The following is a 22,366-nucleotide window of genomic DNA, read 5'->3' as shown; positions in this document are numbered from 1 at the left end:
GTGTTTCATTATAGATCAGGCGACACCCGCTGCACACATCAGACAAGCTGTACAGACAGAGGAGGTAGTCAAGGTACACGAGCTGAGATGTGTTGAAATAAAATGTCTGCTTTTTTTTTTTAAAAAAGTTGGCATGCATTGATGCTAGCAAATAGGACAATTGCATATCCTGATGCAGCAGATGCCCTTAAAGGATAAGTCTGGTGACATTCTATATTTTTCTTGTTGCCTACAAATCCCATCAAAAGAACAAAACAACAATGAATTAATCCTACTATTGTCTGTGTAGCCAAAGACTGATATAGCTTATCCCTGTTTGCCATAGAGCTCCTTTATTGTCCAAAAACGATTAAAAACAAATCAGTGAGTAAAGCCGTTGCACTGGGTGACATGCTCGCATGAAAATAGTTCCCTACAAATGCACAACTTACTCCTGTTTGAGTAACACTTTTTTCAAGTTTTACATCTTTATGAGGAGCAAATGGGTGGATCCAAACTGGAGAAATTTGGACTCGTTGGGGGTGTTAGATGAAAAGTTACACAATCTACATCTCATTCTCACCCAGAGCAAAAATAGATGACTTCCCCAAAAAGTTCATATACTCTGTACGAACATGGATGTTATTCTCATGTTTCCATTTCTGTCTCATTTCTGCTCTTTTTTAAACAGACATTTACTCTGTTGCTTGAAATATCTTCAGAGATTTTTGTCAAGCTGAAAAGATAAATCATGTTATTGTGTAAAAGAAGCCACTAACAAAGACATCATTACTTGGAGAGGGACTGCAAATGTGCATTGTGGCGTGAAAGGGAAAAGCCAATGTCTGAAGATTCAAAGAAAACAAACAGTGATGTCACATGTGGGATCTTAAAGGATACTTTCCTGGACTTTCAACAGCCACCCTGTAGCCCTGGTAGCTTTTGGTGGGGTGGAAGTTGAAGATAAAGAGCACATTTGCCCTGTCAAACACAATGATCTTGTCCTCTTCATGCGCAATGCTGACTTGGGCCTGGAGGGGGGAAAAAAGAGAGAGAAAAGAAAAGCTAATGAAATATTTCTTCATGAATAATCATTACCTTTTTTCATCTTGGATTTAGAGAGTTACAATGGGGCACATCATATCAGTGGACTACACATTTCTAAATAGACTGAGTAACATTTCCACATCAAATTTCAGGTGGCACTCATCAGCAGAAAGCAGTGGCCCAGGGAGGTGCGATGCACACGCTGTCAGCTTTAGACAGCTGCACATGATAAAGCCGCCACTCTCCTGTGGAGCGAGCTACTATTAACGTGTCATTAGCAGAGATTATCAATGTCACCCAACCCCCTATTTTTAGTGCCTTGTTCCCCAAGCCAATTTCAGGGCAGCATATTCACGGCTGAATGAGAAGATAAGCACCCCTGAAACTGGACCGGCAGAGAGGTTAAGAAAGGAGCTGACAGTCTAAAGTCTTTTACAGAATCTATTTCTACATGAGAAGTCAACAAATTTGGAGTGACATCAGGCTCATCTGTATGGGTCTAACTGCTTTAGCATTAGAAAACAAATATAACCTGCAAGTATCAATTTGTGACCCGATTAGCATTTATGGTAAATTCACATTTATACTCAAATAAATAAATGTAAATGCAATCAACTGACTTGGTGTTAATTAAAAAAATATTCTGATTAAATTAGAAAATGTCAGTTTGTTATCTAAATGATCATTTTTAGTGTGCAACATGAAATATATCCCCCTAAGATGTAAACATATGGTCATTTGATGTGAAAGCAATGTCTTCTAGTTTGAGGTGAGTTCTGAGGGCTTAACAAGTTTCTGTTTCTGTCACTGCAGCATCATGCTGACCTTAAACAACAGTATCAAGTGAAACTTGGCCAGGCACTGAAAGAAGAGTAAATCCCAAGACCTCCAATGACCTCAATATTAGAAAATAAGAAGTATATCCTTTATGTTATCAAAAATCTGAATGTTGAGTGTCACAGAGAGCCTTTATTATTTCAAATTAAATTGTCATCAATAAATAAAACTATCTTATGGGCAGCTGTAATGGTCCCATCATGCACTTTTTGTGTGTCACCAGTTGAGTAATGCTGGTACAGTATAAATAGAACACACTGCACAGTGATGCCACAGTCTGCGTGCTAGTGTGTACTGGTTGGACACCTCAAGTGATGCCATCTCTGCACCAACTGGAGCTTTAGCTCATGTTCAGACTTTGACTTTTAAAAGCCCACAGCTGCACATCTTCAAAGACATGGTTACAGATCATACTTTTAAAGAAAAGTCCCTGTATGTGTCCTCTTTCCGCTTAGTTCATTTACGCCTACAGTGGGACAACATGGAGAACTGCCGACAGCCCCTCTTCTGATTACCATTTTAACTACAAAACGCCCTTGGACCCTCTCACCATGGTGAACTATTGAAAGGAGATGTAGAATATTCCCACTAAGCACGATTACCTTGGTAGTGTCATTGATAAGCGGTACAAAGGATTCAGACTCATCTGGTTATTACAGAATCTTTGAGCAGTTATTGGCATAATCTGTGAGTGATGTTCTAGGTCAAGTCTTTTGGTGATATTGCATCAATCTCTGAGTGAGAAATGTTCATTTAAGCTGCTTCAGAGTACTGAGAATGCAGGGTCAGCTAGTCATAACACCAATTACATACCTTACCTTTGGTTTAGTTTAACATAGCGCTTACTTTGATTCATGTGTCTACTATGATAAAGCTCGAACTACTCTACTTTAAAAATATTCATCTTCAACTGGTCTTTAATTACACAGGGACACAAGGATAGGAATTGTCTTATTTTAATAATGTTATACAACTCACTTGGACTAAACAAAGGTACCTTTTGGAAGGTCAGAAAGGGCCATTTATATTTTGTTTCCTTGTGATAATTTGTTTTTTAAATTTCAAACAACAACCTTGTTGTACTGAGACAATTAAATTATCATTTAAGAACAATTTTTTGTCTTATTATTTAGTGATGATTTTTTGAAATCCAGACAACAGGCTGTCTAAACCTTTTCGGATGAATAACGATGAACTATTTGGCAACTTAATATAACTTTTTCTCACGTGTGATCGAAGACACATAGAGTCTGTCATTTTGTGATCACAGGAATACATAACATGAAAACTAATTACACGCACATCTTCTCCAGCCTTCTATAAGTCATAAGTAAATACTGCCCTTATTCAGTGTTTTGCTCAAGAACACTTCAACAGGGTAAACTCTTGCTGTCAGAGGTATTCCTGCTCCCTACACCTTCCAGAACAACTTCAATAACATAATTAAATGACGTCTTAAGTGTGCATTGTAGAGCTGTAATCCACTATATGGTTTTACATAAAAAGGAATACAAACAGTCTTGAAGCACTGATGCCAAATGTATACATATTCCATGCCAGTAGCAACCTTAGGGATCATTATTCCCTCTCATTACCCCAACAAGGAGCACAGAAATCACTCAAACTCTGCTGTTTCTTTGCCTCCAAAGCTGATTTACCCAGTTGTAAAGGGTTGAAAAGGTTCCAGTAAGTCAGAACACACTTCTAATTGATGGACCAATATGCAGAAATGATCCTTTGGAACCAGACATGTCTGTAATTATGCTCTTTGATACATTTAATCCTCTGCTGCATTTTTCTGTCTGCCAATGAGGAATACACAGGTCAGAGCGTAACGCAGCAAGGTGAAGTAGCTCTAATCTGAGGACTGATTCTCTGGGATGTGAGGGAGAAAAACATAATTTTTTCTCTCCCGTAGGCTTGAATTGCAGGAAAAGAGAGAAGCTGCTGGATGCGAGTGAAATCTGTGATGTCTGTTCAACTTCACAGCAGCCACAGAAAGAAGGCATTTCCAAAATAAACTCTCTTTATGGTGCATTTATCTCCACCTGCCTAAGACCTAGAGTACTCTCTAATTTGGAAACAGCAATGCAACAGTGCAACAGTGGCCACTTGGAAATCAATTTGTTCTTTAACAAGACTACGTCAAAACCTACAATTTGGCTGGACTGTGTATGAAAAACTAGAGGACTTTTAGTTTCAAATGATGGATACAGGAAGCAGTGATATGTGGTGACCAAGTCCCCAGGAAGTGTGCTGGGCTTTGACTGAAGTCTATTTGACATAGGGCCTTTCTCCATACCAACATGTGTCAATATCAAAGGATGTTGACCGGCCGATGATCCCAGGACTATGGCAGGAGAAGGAGCAGTCTACCCTTCCGTCGCCACCAGACTGACTGAGTTTTGAATGAGACTGATTAGGACTGCTGACAAGGGACCAGCAGCGATGTTAAGGCTAGTGCATGGAATGAATATCTACTGGCGGCAGCGTGACGACAGCGTATATCATAATTTGATGTATAAAAATATGCCTATTAAGTATGTTTGAACTTGGTACGTCAGTTTAAAACTGTGTGATACATGTCATGTCACATGTCGTCTCCCTGTACATCACCTGGTTACCATCAAACATGGACATCACCAGCATTTTTCCAGAGCAGACTTTATGGTGCTGTTGTGAGAAGGGGTGTGTTAAGATTAAGGCTTTTTTAATATGTTTTATATATTATTTCACTTACCCACCACAACTCAAATAGTTTTACCATGAACATGGAAGTGCTTTCATGGAAGTGCTTTATTTAGAAAAGACTTTACACACATGTAACATGTGTAAACTGATAGTAAGTCACACTGACAATAGCACATAGATCCTCTTTCCTCATGTAAATGTCACACAATAGTCTTCTTTGGTAGGTAATTGTGGCACTATCCACTTGCCATACAGGAGTCCTGCTGCTAGCAGCTGAGATGACGCCAATCTCATGCTGCCAGCGGCTCCTCACATCTGACTGACTACATATTTGAAATCTAAATGGTTACTTTCTCGTCTGAACAAAATATTAAAACTCACTCAGTCAGTCTGGGACAGACATTTGCGTCCATTCCATATGTGGCAAAAAAATGGTGCTGTGACATTATGTTCGTGTGAATTTGTCATTGAGAGTGTCTGGACAGAGCCAACTGTACAGTGAGTGTGTGATGTTCTTACAGGTGCTGAAGCCAGCCAGCCGTACTTGTCTTCTGTACGGTTCATGTCCCGGTCAAAGGCGTAGAGCTGACGGTAGCGGAGGTGCTCCATTTCCACTAGGTTGAACTGCCGCCGGGCATATTGGTAACTATACCCGTTCCCTTCTCTGGGGAAATCCAGCCACTCAGGATGGCCAAACTCATTCCCTGCAACACAGAGAATGTTATTAAAGAATGTACATAATGAAGGGAAAGGCAGAGTGTCTGTAAATTAGCATACCCTAAAGTACCATGCTGTGCTATATGAGGTTCTTTTCAGGTCTTGTTCAATTTTTAACAAGACAAAAAAGACATAGATCAAAGAGACCACAGTCTGTGACAGTCTGCGACCTTTTTATAACCCCAGCAGAGGTTAGTATTTTCCATATTAAAACAGAGCCCCAAAGCTCTCCTAACATTTTCACCAACTGCAGAGTGCCAACCTTCCTGTCACACAGGAACATGCCCTTTCATGAATAAAACTTAAAAAAAAGCCAACACAAGTGAAAATACTGTGCAAAGAAATCCTATAGCTTTCATTTAAGTCTTACTTTTTCAACTAATATATGTAAAAATAATTCACCAGGTTATATTTATATAATATTTCTTCACAACAGAGAGCAACTTCAAGTCAATCCTGGAAATGAGGAGAAACTGCAAAGAACTATTCACAAGTCTGACACAAAGTAAACACAAATCTGTCAGGAGATCTGTCTTTATCACACTGTTGATTAACTCATGTTTATCAAAACATTATCTAAATTTCCACAATATTCTGCCACCTCACTATGACCACTACTATTTTACTTTGAATGTAACTACTCCAGAAGATTGTTCATCTTCTTTTAATTGAGAGGGAAAGCAAACAAGGGCTAGAGTAAAAACTTCAGACTAGCATCAAAGACAGAGAAAGAGTCCAGATGTACAGCTGAATGCATACTGCAGAAGTGTAGGAAACAACCGTCCTGATGGTACTATCCTGTCACACCGGGAGATGAGATAATGAATCCGTCATCGGATGTCACAACAACATCATAAAACAACAGCTGGGATAATTGAATTCCCGGCAGAGGAAGAAACACTTAGACAAGAGACAGAGGAAGATGCATGACAACAGAATAGAGGCTAGTTGTTTATTTGGTGCTAAGAGCCCCTACCTCCTTTAAAAAAATCTGAGTGATGGGATGAAGTGGAACTGACAGCAAATTCTAATGGAATACATTACGTAGGTGTTAAAGAAGTATCAAACAATAAGGCCTGGACTGCCAACAGAACAAGCCTACTGCAGCACTTGCCTAGGAATTAGGGCAGCAAAGACATGAGAGAGAGAGAGAGAGAGAGAGAGAGAGAGAGAAGAGGAGAGCGGGAAAGAGAGAGCCTTTTCTTGTGACATCTGCATGAATAACAAGCCTCCCACACAGCTGAACTTGAAATGTAAAGGAGAGAATTACACCTCAGACTTGCTCCACTGGCAGTCAAAGGCAGACTGTCTTCCCTGCACTCCACCAAGAGGAATGTGTACACTACACATTCATTGTGCATGTGAAATTCCTGTGTTGTTATTTCCCATGGAAATAATCTTACCAAGCACAGTTACAATACTGTATACTGTATTTAGTTAAGGATTTGTGGAAAAAAGTCAAACATTGTAGATCGCATGGATATGGCTTTTGGGACTGTGTGGCTCTTGGGTTAGGTTTCATGCCAATCTGACCATTAGTTTTCACAATATGATGGTCAGAAACCAAGAATTGAGGTTACAACATAACATATTTGATGAAGGAATACCACAGTGTTTAAGCATCTACCATGGATGGCCATGAATCCTTTTGGTGTGATCATCTTGATTCCTTTTCAAAGAATAATAAGATCGGCTGATACCATAAGGTACCATAGTTCAGTTTCAGACAGGCTATGTCTTTCAAGCCTCTCTGCTTCACAGTAGACTGAAATTTGCGTTATGGTGCATGTGCTCAGCCAGTCAGGATGAGTTTATTCAACCATCCTTTGTGAGTGGGCAGCAGTTGCGCTGCTCCTCATCTACTTTTCTCCATCCCGTCCCGGTTTGCTCACTAGTGTCACCTCAGGCCTGCTGCCACTGGCACATGCTGAAGTATATGGACCGCCTGGCTTTGTCATCAAATTACAAAAAGACAGCAGTGATATAATTGCTCTCCGCATTCCCCATGGATGAAGCTCAGGTGTAATCACTGCACTGTAGTGTGGCAGCAATTATGACCCCCCAGATCCTTGCTAGTGTGCCCTACCTTAGTAAATGAACACAACTTCAGGACTGAAGACAATACCTTCTTGTTTTTCCCATGCTGGGATGGTGGTGAGGCAGAACTTTCCCTGTGTTTTCAAGTCTGTGTCTAACACCATCAACAGTAAGCTTTACCTTTGTGGCTCTCTTCACTGGGCAAACTTTTTTTCTAGAGGGCACCTCCAAGCCAGTTTTCATAACCCATAAGCCTGAAGAAATCTAAGAGTGTGTGAAGGCAACATAACAGGAGTTTTGTTTTTTTTTTTTTACAGATTAAGGTTACCATCTTTGACAGAGTTGTTGCACAGCAAATGAGCTATTTCACCAGGGATATTGCAGCCACTGCGCACTATGTCATGGCCCTACCTACAGGTGACAACTGATGGGTCTGCTGGGCATGACTGTCCTCAAGGAAAAAGACACGGAAGATCTCCTGAGTGCTCTGCTGCCACTAGGGGATGTCTTAAGTGACAATCTCCCCAACAACTCAGTGTCTTAAGAGACTGGAGGATCAAATAACCAATTTAAAGCACCTTTCTAAGCTGTCTAAATCATCCTCCCCCTCTGCTCCACAACCACATCACTGCACTGTTTGAACAATACACATGGTTTTTCAATGTCCCAATGTCCCAATGTGCCAAATCCCACTTTAACCCCTGAGTACATTGTACTCAGGGGTTAAAGTGGGATTTGGCAGGTGGGGGATCCCTAAGATCCAATGTAGAGTGCAGCGGGGAAAAATGACTCACCTCAAAATAACTCCCAAATTGATTTGTACTATGAGCTCCGGTGGACTTGTTTTCTTTATGGACAGACTATGTGATCAGCTGACCCACCCATTTCATGACATATTTTTCTGGAGCCCACTGGTCCAAAGGAGGCCCAACCAAAGCAATGAACATCAGTGCTAAGACCTTGTTGATTTGTAGTTTGCTCCTTAGTGGCGTTATGGTTCATTTCAGAGAATCTTCTTTTACAGTCAGCACTGCTAACAGCAAGTGATTTTACTGCTTGTTGCAGTTTCAGCAGCCCATCAGTCACAGGAATTTTTGGATGCTCCTTTGAATCTCTGTATCTCTGTCTGACACCAGAAAATCTGATGTCAAAAAGGTCACAGAGCTGTCTTATGTCCCCCTACCCATAAAACATTGGTAAAGGTGATGGCCCCTGCTTTTGGCATAAGAACGTTGATTTGGTCAAAAAATGGTGTTTCATTCTCAGTCACCATTTGTGTGCACATGCTGTCAGTGAGTGCTTTATAAAATTTCTGGAGGTTGATGGATTTCTGCCTTAAGGCATTTTTCAGTGTTCCCCCGTGGAAGCTTCCAAATTCAACAGCTTCAGCAGCCTGTCTGTAGTGTGGTCCAGGATTGTGTTGTCTGGCCAGAAAAACATCAGTTTGTTCCTTAATAATGTTCACAGCATGAGATAATGTTATGTCCCTTGACTGCAAACTTTTAGACAAATCTTTGAGCTCCTCCAGAGCATCAAGCATAAGACCCATGTTCTTTATGAAGTCACGTGAACACAGCTTTGTCCCTAAAACATGCATCTATTATTTGAACTGCATTCAGTATCTTCACTTTTGGTGCTTTTCAGTTCTCTCAGACTTTTGGGGGACTGGTGGTAGAGACAATATAATTTGTCCATACAACTTGAAAAATTGTTAATTTCAGTGCAGTGCTTGAAATCATCCCCAACAGACAGCTCCAGTCTGTGGTTTAAATGCCAGGCAATCAGATGTGGGAACTTGCTTTTCAGCCTGGTAAAGACTCTAGCCTTTCTCCCCAACATCACCGAATCTCCATCGGAGCAAAATCCAACCAAACACTCATTTAGAAAGGCATCATCAAGGCCATGACTTATTAAACAGTTCAAAAGAGCCTCAGTAATGCCTTCAGTATTATGACTTATTAAACAGTTCAAAAGAGCCTCAGTAATGCCTTCTGCATTATAACTGTATATCCAAGTTCCACCAAGTCTGAAAGAAGTAGTTGGCTCAGAATTATTAACTCCTCTTGTGCCTTAAGTAAACTTGAATCTAACACTTTTTCTGATCTCTTTTCAAGTATTGCAACTGCCTGTTTGTGATTCTGTGAAAACCGGTGTTCATGTATTTTTTTTCTTTTTTTTGGCAATGATGTCAATTGTGTGGCTTCTGTTGAAGAAATTTTGCAGTTTTGACATTCGCTAGAAAAAGAGTCCCTTTGTGATCCTTTTCTAAAAAACACCAAGTGATGTAGCACTTTTGCATATAGAGCATCCTAACTTCTTGTTAGAGGCAAAAATAAATGGATATGCTTGTTTGAATAGTCATAGTGAGAAACTCTCCAACAATCTGGCAAATTCTGTTCTGTGTGTGTGCTGCTACTCTGGGCTGTGCTGCTGCTGGTTTCTCTCTGGGAGGTCAGAAGCAGTCTTGGGTTGTCTAGTTTATTGTTGATGGAGTGGATGTTGGTGAGGAAGACTGACAGGAGAGCTGGTCAATTGGGTTTAGTTTAGGGTGGTCGTTCTCATGGGGCGATGCCAAGGTCTTGTGACCTGGTGTCCGCAGAAAGCCGAGGGAACGCAGATTCTCCAACATATCACGTAGCCTCCTACGTCTCCACTGTATTACCGTATATCACAGTATATGCGCAAGCATATTAGACTGCAGTGTAGTGACAGTTGTGGTTGACATTTTTTAAAAAAAAAATGCAGTGATGATCGTAATGAGCATGGCATGAGGTAGGCATCATATGACGGCGGTATTACGGTAATGCGGTTATCATCACAGCCCTAGCTGCAGCTACTCTTGGCTATGCTGCTGCTGGTGTGGCTTTGGGCTGTGCAGCACTTGAATTAAGGGAATAACATCAACAACACATATCCATTGTCTGATTAAAAACAATTCTAAAATGAATGACATTACTTACTGTATGCAAGCTTTAAATTTCTTTCAGTCCTTACCCTTGAAAATAATCTGTCATCTTTCTCCTCTCTATCTTCCATCTTTCTCCATCTTTGAGAGTGAAGTTATCACAAATTAATATTAATAATGTACTTTCTTAACTGGGAAGTGCTCATCCCAATTTCCACGCATGAATCCACTGAGGGGATGAGAACGGAAAAAGGAAGTGTTGAGTGTGGGGGCGGGGCTGTGGGGTGACATTACTTTCTGATTTGTTGAGCGAGTATCCTGATGGCATCTGCTGGAAGGAACGCCAGGCTGCGGCACACAAAGAAATGAACTCGCTTGACATTATTATGTATGAAACTGCCAATCAGATTTATTTACTTATTAATCAAAGGTGCCGGAATGCCTTTCTGGAGCGTTCCAGCCCACTTTTACCCCTGATTTTACTGTTAAAGCCTCTGTGTGCTCAGTATGTTTCTGACAACCACGCTCACTTCATGCAGGGATGGGACAGGTGTGAAGAGGTATGAATGTAGGCAAGGTTTGAACTGCTCTCATTTCATGTTAACATAACGTCTTCCATCACTTTTCATGTGTACAACTGAGTACAACACCACTGACTGTTGACAAACTGTCTCAAAGGGCATTATCCTCATTTGAATGATCCATAACATCTTGCCCCTCTTTATAACAACAGGCTTTTCATGTGGCTTTTCAGAGCAGGTACAGACAATTTCACCTTCAGACATGGTCAGACACATGTGAAGGCTATCAGACCTAATTAGTTTAAAGCATACTGAGACCTTTAGAACTCAGCCCTGAAAAAGCAACCCTTTGCACCTGTGGTATGTGGCAATGACTCAGGTGCTGAGATGTACAACAGCAGGTAATGGGGGGGGCATTGTTGCAGGCCAGTGGTGACAATGGCAAGATTGCCTCTCAAAGGTCCTGACAGGGGCAAAGTGGTGTGTACAGGATTAATAGCAGCTGTTGTGCACATCCAAGATGCAGGTGCACAGTAAATCATTTAAAGCTATAATGCTAAATCAGTGTGTGTCTATGCATTTAAGAAACCAAGTTTTTAGCCACCTTTCTTTTATGTCTACAGTCAATCTGGTTTTAATGCATACTGTGGGGTCTGGCTGTCGCCTCTCCTCTGTTTTGAAGAAAGGCTGGGGGATGGGCAGGTGAGTGGCAGATCATTACTGGTTGTGTTAGAGGGAAAAGCCTGTGTGAGGTTTAACAACAGTTATAACAGCAGGACACATGACAACTCTAGCTGGCAGGAAGAGCCTGGTAACAAGTTACCCTCCATCAGCCACTGAAGACTAATTTGATGAGGAGTTGTATTGTATCAATGCTACTATTTCATTAGTGCTGCCCCATTGTGTTGAATAAGCACATTCTCATAGGCTGGGCACATACTTGCACATTTCAGTCTGTAGAACAGGGAGAATGAGTGGCTAAACCTACAGAGCCTGGTATAAGTGTTCCACTTGTAATCGTAGAATTAGAATTGCAATGGAAAACTATACAGTCTACTTTTTCAAAACACTTGAAAAAGGCAAGTAAGAAACCGGGAACTATGTTGAATGAAATTTTTCAAGGATATGCTACAATGTGACACCTTTTTTTTTATTTTACAAACGAGGTCACTGTAAGCATGGCATTCTCTGTATGCAGGTAGCATTCACATGTTATCAAGATGTGTCAAGAGGAAGCGATGGTATCAAAGAATACTGTCAATCCCCGGTGCTAGAGGCTCCACCCTTTAAGTAGCACCTAAGGAATAAGCTCAATGATTACCTCAGCGAGCTCATTTTTCAGGAGAAAAAAAAAAAAAAAAAACTACATTCAGACACGCTTTCACTGCCAGATATCAATATGTGATGTTTAATGCATAATTTATTATTTTGGTACACTCACTGTCCCTCACTGTCACATCAACATATACAGCACTTTTGAGTTCCTACATTTCTCAGAATGACTTCGGACATCCACTAGGGAAATGGGCCCTCTGTGTTGCACTGCATTGCATATGGTGTGTGTAGGTGGCGAGAGTGAGAGCAACTACAATAGCATTGTACATTTTTTCTGGCAAAGAAAAAAAAAGAGAAATGGATCAATATAGCAGTGTGTAATGAACTGTTCAGACTGAGGACAAGCCATCAGGGAGGTTTTTGTACTTAATAATAATAATAATAATAATAATAATAATAATAGTAATATATAGTTTATTCATACAGAACTAATCAAAACCAGCAATTACAAACTGCTTTACAGGGCAAACATCCACATGCCACTGATTCAACCATGTGCCATGTGTATTTTATACTAATCAGGTTTTGAGCATGTAGTGCATCCACACCGGAAAAGTGACAAAATTAAGTATTCTCAATGCAGTGCATACTGAATCTATTTGATTTATAGATGTATGCTGTTTATGGACTCTATTGTCCCTAAATGCAATGCACAGCAGAAATGAAGGAGCTATTTGCAGCTGCATAAAAATCAAAACAAATTGTGGATGGTGGACGAAAAAACTTCGGTATGATCTCAGGAAACAAACAAAAGTATTAAATATGCAGAAAACAGTTTGCTTTCTCTTTGTGAAGTTTAACTGGCAGCAGCTTTTTAAAGTTGTGGTTTGATTGACACCTGTCAGCTGTCTTGCCTTTTATCCCTTCCTATTAGGACAAAATGGGAAAGTACATTGATTTATCGAATAACTGCAAATCCAGTTGGATTTACAGTTAGTGGCATGGTGGTGCAGTAGTTAGCACTGTTGTTCAGTGGTAAAAAGGTTGGGCCGGATGGGCTCTTTCTGTGTGGAGTTTGCCCTCATCCCTCAGAAACCTCCATGACACATTATACCCCTGCAGGCCAATGTCAAGCCATTGGTTTCCCTGCACCTTATTTTTTATGTGTGCAATGTTTTTATGTGATAAATCCTCTAAGACAACCTTTCTGATGGAAAAGATTACTTTTGGTCTATGTTCGCAGCCATAGTGATCACAGATACTGATAACAGATATGTAATAACAATTTCACATCACTCATTTGCTGTTGGCAACAATTTCCCCCAATTATACAGCAATACAATACGCATTTTGTCATTATTTAATACAAATTACAGTGTGAACTATTGCTCATGGCCAGCTATTGCTATTAGTGCATGCTTTTTGTGACCACCAGGGAAAATAAGTTTTGATTTCAAGCGCCGGTAAGCACAGCGTCACTCGCTGTCAGTCATTGAAATAAATTTTGTTTTCATTTCCCCCCACAGGCCCATATAGCACTGATGATGCAGAATAGGTCACCAAAACTGTCCAATGAATAAGTTACCTGTCAGTCCATGTGACTTAAGTTTATGACTCTTGGTTTGTTTGTAATAAGTCAATATAAACCCTTAATGGTCTAGAACCAAAAGGCAACAATGGATCATTTTTTTTCTTTGGTTCAAACGGAGGTAACTGAACTACAGATGTGAGCACAGTCAGGGCAAAAATAATGAGCGTATAAAGAAGCTGTTACTCCATGCTGCACTTGAAATATTTCAACACAATGTCAAGTCATCTACTGGCCTACACTTGCCCTGCACAAATAGGACCACCACCAAACAACAAAATGTACCCAGAAATGCAAAGTAACAGTTACTTAACAATGTGAAAATGTTTACTGTAATTGTACCTTTCCATTAATGAGCAGGCATCATTATGCTATTACCATCCACTTGCTCTGTGAGTGTGTGTGTGTCGGGTATACAGGCACATTAACACGCAAACACTAGGGTTAGAGGAAAAAACACAAACAAAAACAGCATGGTCTACCTGCTAATCTCTGTCCAAGATGGCAAACTCAGATACAGGCCTGTACTTTGATAAAAGCTTCAAAAGAGCTACACTTCATTAACAGTGTAAGTGCACCAGCCTCTTTAACTTGTATTTACTTTCAGTTTCCCGATGTTATTATTTTATAAAGACTAGTGGAGATGATTGATTCCCTGTACAGCTTGATTCAGTGCCCCATGGAGGCCTTTGACTCTTTTTTCATTTCAGCTTTAAAGAAACACATTGGACACACCTCCATAAGGTAATCATTTCCCTCTCCTCTTCGATAATACGGTAATGTTCCTCCCATATGCCTGCATTAATCACCATGATAATCACCTTCCTCTGCTTCCTCACAGCTGAAATAAACCAGATAGCACATTCTTTACAAGGATGATGGATTCCTACCCTGATATACACATAAATAAATTCATCATTTGTGTCTCATAATATACTCAAAGCTCTGTGATCTGAAATAAAATACTATGAGGGGTTCTTGTATAAAATATACAAATAATTTTCTTTGTAGAGATCATTAAAGGATAATTCCAGTTAATTACCATGCAGTTAATTATGATTAGTAATGAAATATCAGTAATAATCCTTCTTTGCACAGGAAAACTATGTGTGTGCACAACTACAGTAAGCACAACAGGTCAAAGTTGAAGTGCATGAACTGAAAAGGTAAAAATGTAATTATTCATCTTTGTTTTCTCTTCCTAGTAGGTTTGGCTAATCAAAGGGTTTGTTTAAAACTAGTCTGATCATGAGAATGTTCATGTTTCTTGCTCAATCAAAAGCATTTTTTTAGGGATGTTGCTGCTTTCCCAGATCTCAGCAATAAACAGTGAGTATAATGTTAATGTTACCAATAGAGATGATGGCCAAAACTATAAAAGTAAGACCCAAGTTGTCACAAACTTGAGTAATCCTTTAAGGGATAAAAAACCTAGAAATACCACCTCACATGTGAATAATTTTCACATGCTGTCTTAACTTAGAGACTGTGAAACTTTGTCGTAATTAGCGTATGAATTCTTGAGTTTTGGCCAAAAATGTGTATTGTGAGGTCACACTGACCTTGACCTTTGATCACTAAATTTGAATCAGTTCATTCTTGAGTCCAAGTGGATGTTTATGCCGGATGTAATTGAATTCCCTCAAGGTGTTCCTGAGATATCGCGTTCATGAGAATGTGACAGACGGACGAACAGACAGACGGACAAACATCCCGAAAACATAATGCCTCCGGCCATGGCTGTCATTGGCAAGGAGGTATAAAAAACAATTCAGAGTTGCTTATTTAACCAAAGAATCACTGTATATAAGGGAAACTAGGATAGGGATAATTTAATCTGATGTCCTTAACTTGAAACATAGTTTGGGTAGTAGAGTTTGCAGTTTAGGATTTAGTTTAGATTTTTATAAAAGCAGCATCTGAATGATATATTAAAAAGTCCTGTGATCATCAGATCGCATGTGGTCCTTGCCCTGTTGGACTCTGATCTAGTGATGTCACCAGATCTCAGCAATGAAGTTGGTGATTAAAAGCTATTGTAAGCAATAACAATAATAGCTAGAACTATGAATATAAAAAAGAATATGTACACTTTATGTAACTTTTTGCTTTCATATGATATTTGATGCGTAAATTTAGGGTGGTTCCAATAATGATATGATTAATTCGGGGCAACCATGTTTACACAAGGTTATGTCAGACAGCTTTTCAGCTGGCACATCCCATTACTCCTCTACACAGCCCTGCATGAGATAAGGGCCTGACAGTGACACAGTCCCCTCAGTAATTAGCAGCACAAGAAGGAGCCAAGGATCAATGTGTTTTCCATTGGAGGGATTCTGGTAAAGGAAGATCAATGAGGGAATCAGAGAGGATGGGAAGGCGAGAGTCACAGAAGGTTTTAGATGCAGTGCCAAAAAAAAGCTGCAGAAGTGATGCAATGATTATTTGCACTTGCTAGATTGATTTCTTGTTACAGTGTGAATGTACACTCCCACTCCCAGTTTACACATTAAATAAGTGTTACTGGTCCAACAGCAGAGGTGGGATTGGCACGTTCATCCAAAACCACCAGTCTCAAAACCCAGTTATTGTAGCTCTCAGTGAGATTATCTATTTGAAATGTGTGAGGAGGAAGCGCTGGTTTTCAATTCACCATCCAAGGCTGCAGTATAATGGTTGCCTGTTGCATTGTAACATTTCATGAATACTGAGTGCTGGGAGAAGTTTTGAGCTCAATAATTTAGACTGTAAATCTGCAAGGTTATCTTGAGTCTCTGTGAGCCTGAAAGTCAGGAAGTGCGAGCGCTTCCATTCTGTCCCTGCTGATGTAATGATAAAACCACTGAGGCGTTTCATTACTGCCACGCCACTTGGCGCTTTAATGTCATTGACACTCCAACATCCTTTACAGTATCCATCTCTCAGCATCTCAAATACTGATGTTCCCTCTGTCCTTTTGCTGTGCTGTGTTTGCTATTGGTCATGAGTAAATAAATGGGTTTTTCTAGGCTCGGCACTTCAAATTGATTTGCTTGCTCAAACAATTTACTCTTACTCAGCACTGGCTAAATGACTCTGCCGTCATTGATCCATTAACACGGCATGTCATCTTGGATTTACTTTTTTTTTTTCTCAAGCATTTCCCTAATGCTCACCCAATGGCCTGAACTTTGGAAAGTTCTCAGGGCTGAACTTCAGTGCACTGTGTCTTTGCAGATTTTAAGACTTTTTTTTTCAGCTCCTTCATTTTGTGTTCTTGAGAAAAAAAGTTTTAACTCTCATACATTATTACTATCATCAAAATACGATGGCACTACTCATTTACAAATCCAGACAGCAGTTCTCAAAAAAAGGAGCAATATTCCTCTCTCTGCGTCCTTAATATTGGTCTCCTTTCTATATCTCTGCTCTTCAAACTGCTAAGCATTGCTAGATAGAATGGGGTAAATTAAAGTTTGAATTGGGAGTTTGCCTTATTTGGCTGAGTAAATCTGCAAATGCTTATTTGATGAAATGAAAAACAATTAGCCATAATTGCTTTGAAAAGGGTCATCTTATTTCACTATATTTGATTACTCTTCCAGTTCCCTATTAATACCGCAGAGGAGCCTGTCCTTTCTCTAAATCTATGACACAACACCTATGAACAAAAACTGGCAAAATTAACTGATGCATTAAAGGTTTATACAAAAGTAGATATGAAAAACTCACAACTGCCCAATTGAATTGCTTAACTATCTACAATAAAGAGCATACAGGTCATCATAACCCCTTGAAAGAAATTTGAATAACTGAGGGAATAGAAACAGTCATATGTCATAGAGTATTTATAAGCTCCTGCAGTAAAATTAGAAATAGCAACATAAAACAGGTGTCATTATACATTGTTAATATGTTGACACACATCCAGACAAGAGAATATCCTTTTGCTACTTGTACATGTTTATGGAATTTGTAATAATATATGTGATTTGGCGAAATAAGGATTGGATGGTGAATGGACAAATCCTTCTATCTATTTTTCACTAAAGATGATTTATTGCCTTAATAATATCATTGTCAAATTGACAGTTCAAGTATTTTTTCACTTGCTTCATCAACTCCCGGTGACTCAGATGCTGCACTGATTGTCTGAGAGCAGATGTGGCACCAAAAATCCACAGGAGACAAAGCACTGAGTACAGCAGAGTGTGCCTTTTAGCTATACTTTAGCAAGAGAATCAGATGTAATTACTCTCAACTGTCCTTCAGCTGCCCACATGGGGTCAATTCTCTGACATCCTGTTCATTATGAGCTGCCCTGTTATGACTGTCCATCGAGAACAGCTGCTTTGTTTGTGCTCCTGCCCCCCCCACCCCCCCACACACATCAATCCACTTGGCGGAAATTCAACGGGTGTTTCTCTTTATCCTCATGTAAGATTGTACACTGTTGTGAATAATGACAATGAATCTACAGAGGCAGCACAGATGTTGTAGAAATATATACATTCTTTGGACTCAGAGTTTGACCCGATCACCTAGTCACCAGGTGGAGCTAAAATGCTGTGGATCACAAGTGTAGGCTGTATTTACATTAAGCAGGGAAACACATTCATCCAAGGTCAGCTTCTAACATCATTAATTATCACTTTATTATCTTTACCAGCAGGCCTTTATAGAGCCATGCCATAGCTCAGATGATGAGTTGAAAATGAGGAGCATCTCAACACTGACTGGGAATTAGATCCATTAAAAAAAGAGCCTATCTGATCTTAGACATCTTTTGTCCTGTATTTCACAATCAGCTCTGGAAAGTGAGTATTAACCAATGTCAACCCCACTTCAAAAGGTTCCTTTGATGCTTATCTTCAGCTATGACTCATTGGTGGTGAGCTACTCGAGATATATCCATGAAAGAAATATAACAAATCTAATAACTGAGCACTTTTCCCCAAATGGAAAAAAAAAACATTACAAGGGCTACGTCAAGCTATTTTAAGCGTTTATGAATTAGGATTTCAAAGGTAAAGCTTTTTTTTTTGGTCTTAACCTGAAGCTAAAAAAACCCTACATATACACTATGACATAATGATATGTCCAAAAATAAATGACATTATAGCACAAAAGATAACACCTCTAACAGTAGCGCAAATGAACACAGTAGGGATAGTCTTATCAATTAAATATTTATACTGCAGCCTGTTTCTGCCTGTTGCCTGTGGAGGACTAGGATGGACAGGCGATTAAACGTGTGTTTATATCTGTTCGGTAAACACTTAGGGATTGTTGTGTCTGCCTGAGGGAAGAATCTCAAATTGAAGAAGAATACAGTGCATGAGAGGGATCTGAAATGATTCCCCTCACCTGTTTTAATAAAAAAAAATGAACCAAACAGAGGGACACTGCCTCCTGACCGTTCAGCATTTCAATGTCATCTGAACCACACAGACGTGTTTGGGTTTTATACAGAAATATGATCTGATTGTATGATTGTAGGACATAATATATGCTTATATGACCACAAATGACAATATGGCATCTAATATGATGCAATTTAATATGTTGTGTCAAATGTGATATAGTACATGATGTAAAGCGAAATTGACATGATTATGTTGATGCAGTATGTACATTATTTTGCAAATTTTATTGCAGAATTTTCAGTTTGAATGTGTGCAGATCAAATTCAGCCATGCAAAATATATAAATAATATAATATATAATATAACCCCAGTATATTATGGCTGCAAGAAACAATTATTTTTACTGTTGACAACAACAAATTGTTTAGACTATGTAATGTTGGAGAAAAAAAATGGCATTTTTGTTGGCCAAGTGATGTGAATTATTAATTAATTATCATAATTTTCTGTCAAGGAACAGATCATTTCAGCACTAAAATATACAATAAGACACTATACAAAAACAGGATCTTATTGAACTGCAGATAACAAGGCTAATAAAATATTACTTAATGACTACTTAATATTATCCATTGTAACATACAGCATCATTTATATGTGAGTGGAGTGTCAGATTGTCTGTGTGCTACCGTGATGACTCACCCATGAAGTTGAGGTACCCTTCTCCACCCAGTCCGTGACAGAGGAGGCGGATCATCTTATGGAGTTGCAGGCCACGCTCAATGACGGGTGTCATGGGAGTCAGGGAGCTCATGTTGGTGTACATCTCCTTGTCCATCAGCCAGAAGGCCAGAGTCTTATCCCCAACCAGAGCCTGGAAAGGTAGGTCATCTTCTATTAATCACAGTGGGATAATGCAGACTGTATTGATGCTGTAGTAGGATCAGGTAGAAAATAGCCTACCTGGTCATGACTTTCGGCATAGGCTATGCTTTTCTCTCCGTAACGCCTGTTGATCAGTGTGTGGACAATATTGCCCATGTTCCAGTCCTCATCCTTTAACTCCTTCAGGATCTACACAGTGACAGAGAGGGCTTATTGAAAAAGGGTATGATAGATGTGCAGCTGAGAGATCCATTCAGGGTCTGACTGATGTCTAAAGCTCAGTATTTCAGTTCTGGCAGTCTTTCTACCTTTCTTAAGTTTTCTCTGGGTTACACTTCTTTCTCAGATCAATCTCTGTTTTGACATCTCTATATCCGCACTGTGAGTTATGTCTACCTTTGAATGGCGGTAATGGAGTTTTTAATAACTTCACCACAGCCCATGGGTAGTAAGGCATCAGCTCTCCCCACCTGAGATGGGCAAGGTCAGAGCCTCTCATCCAAACGGAGGGATTCAACAATAAATCCAACCATGGAATCAATGCCTGCCGCTGGCCAGTCTACATGCACACTTCCTGCCAGGGAGTCATTTTCAGAGGTCAGAAGGAAACAGAGGGTCACCGAAATACGCATCTCGAGCACATCTGCCCACACAGTGCTGTTATATGGTCACAAGAGCTGTTCCTAATCACTCACAGTTTCACAAGCAGACGAGAGCACAGGGCAAAGTAAAGATAACCACGTGCACAGCAGTGGGAACAAACATGATTTAAAGGGGACCTCATATATATATACTGTCATATATATAATGTTACAATGTTGGATGTTCATATTAAACATAGCCAAAATGTCAAATAATGAGGTAAACGTATATAGAAGTAATCCCTGTGAGCAAAAAGCATCGGCTTCAGACTGCTCTGAACGCTCGGTTTCCAACGTTTTTTTCTACTTTAAGCCTGAGCCGATGTCGGTTTGTGACGGATTTCTTTATATGGTCATCTGCTCCACACACAGTGCACCATTCACTGCTCCGCTCTGCCAACGTTATGGTATTTTTCCATTGTTTTGGGGGTAGTCACATTGAGCCATGACTCGAGTTGAGCTGCCATGCTGTGAGTGTTTTTCCATTACATTGCATGGCAAAGTAAATAAGTTGTTTACCTGTCGGAGATGTGCTGGTTGTCTGCAGCTCTTCATCAAACATTATTATCACTGTGGCTGTTTCTGCTTGTACTATTCCTCCCTGCATTATTTTTAACTGATCCGCTAAACAGAGCTCCAAATATCTCCATGTGATGTTGTGTTGACTGGTTTTTTGCACTGCTGACGAAGGTGTGTGAATCTGGTGAGGAACACGTTTCATTTTCTGTAAATTCTTCACAATAAAGGTCTCCCGCTATTTAGTAATTTAAAAGGTTTTAATCAAGCGGCAACCTCTGGGGCTGAAAAATGAAGCCAATGCGGAAGTGCTAAAAGCCTGCATTCTATCAAATGACCATCAGGGGGCGACTCTACTGGCTGTAAAAAGAAGTCTGATTGTATAGAAGTCTATGAGAAAATGACCCTACTTCTTATTACCTAAGTAAACTGTTTCCTAATGGTTTGTTAATGGTCTCAATTGCTAGTTTCAAGTCTCCTTCAATACAGCATGGTGTTCATTTTGTACATTATGGACCGATTTAGAGTAAAATATACAATAAAGCAGCATATGCTTCAGGGCGTGGCTACTTTGTGATTTACAAGTCATTACCACAGCGACAACGTTGCTTATGTAACGTAACCATTGTGTATAGGCGTAGCTGCTGCTATTTCACAATGTGTTTTCAGTTCACTGAAGTTAATTGTAACATTTTGGTCGCCTAAAAAAAGTCTGGTTGTAATAAAAGACCCATCAATGAGTTGGATAATAAGTTTTTCTGTTGAGTACAGTTTGTTTTAACGGTTTTAGACCTGTTTTTCACTAGCAAAAATTAGCATTAGCATAACTTTATATTGTGAATGCAACATGCTAACCAAGCTAGCAGCTAGCGCTAGGGTCAGTGCCACCCTCTGGTCCAAATACGGTCACTTCTGGCTCCAAAAATCTAACATGGCGACGGCCAAATCCAAAATGGCAATGTTCAAATCGCTACACTCGGGGCTTCAAAACGGCAGTTCACAAACCAATGGGTGACCTCACGGTGATTATGTCCATATTTTTTACAGTCTATGGTTTTAATATGAAGCAGTAAAGCAGGAAAAGTTGGGTTTCCATCGGGGGTAACTTAACTCGACTCTGGTATGGCTGCCCCTCAGCAGGCCCCCAGAAAGCTGGCCAATCACAACAGATTGGGCTCATCGGGAGGGGGGTCTTAAAGAGACAGGAGCTAAGTCTGCCTGTTAAGAGACAGAGGCTGAACTGAGGGGCTGCATAAAGGGCCAGTATAATATAAATAAGAAGATTTTTGAACAGTGAATCATGCAAAGCTACTCTAGTGGAGTCCCAGAATAAAAATATGGAGCTGGAAATGAGCTGGAAATGAGTATAATAGGTCCCC

At 39.9% G+C, this 22,366-nt stretch overlaps 1 protein-coding gene across 1 annotated transcript in view; it reads right to left on the bottom strand.

Annotated features, from left to right (window-relative positions):
- gbe1b (glucan (1,4-alpha-), branching enzyme 1b) overlaps window positions 1-22,366 on the bottom strand; it is a 91,605-nt gene that overhangs the window by 23,199 nt on the left and 46,040 nt on the right. Inside the window, exons 11-14 of the mRNA XM_042414869.1 lie at window positions 19,909-20,019; window positions 19,648-19,819; window positions 5,074-5,258; window positions 880-1,010 (exon numbers count right to left, since the gene is read on the bottom strand). Of these exons, the coding sequence (XP_042270803.1) occupies window positions 880-1,010; window positions 5,074-5,258; window positions 19,648-19,819; window positions 19,909-20,019 (599 nt within the window). The remainder of the gene's footprint in view (window positions 1-879; window positions 1,011-5,073; window positions 5,259-19,647; window positions 19,820-19,908; window positions 20,020-22,366) is intronic.

The sequence above is a fragment of the Thunnus maccoyii genome, chromosome 6, assembly GCF_910596095.1.
Source record: "Thunnus maccoyii chromosome 6, fThuMac1.1, whole genome shotgun sequence".
Taxonomy (NCBI): domain Eukaryota; kingdom Metazoa; phylum Chordata; class Actinopteri; order Scombriformes; family Scombridae; genus Thunnus; species Thunnus maccoyii.
The sequence above is the reverse complement of the archived record's forward strand: the minus strand, read 5'-3'. Positions and strand labels throughout refer to the sequence as shown.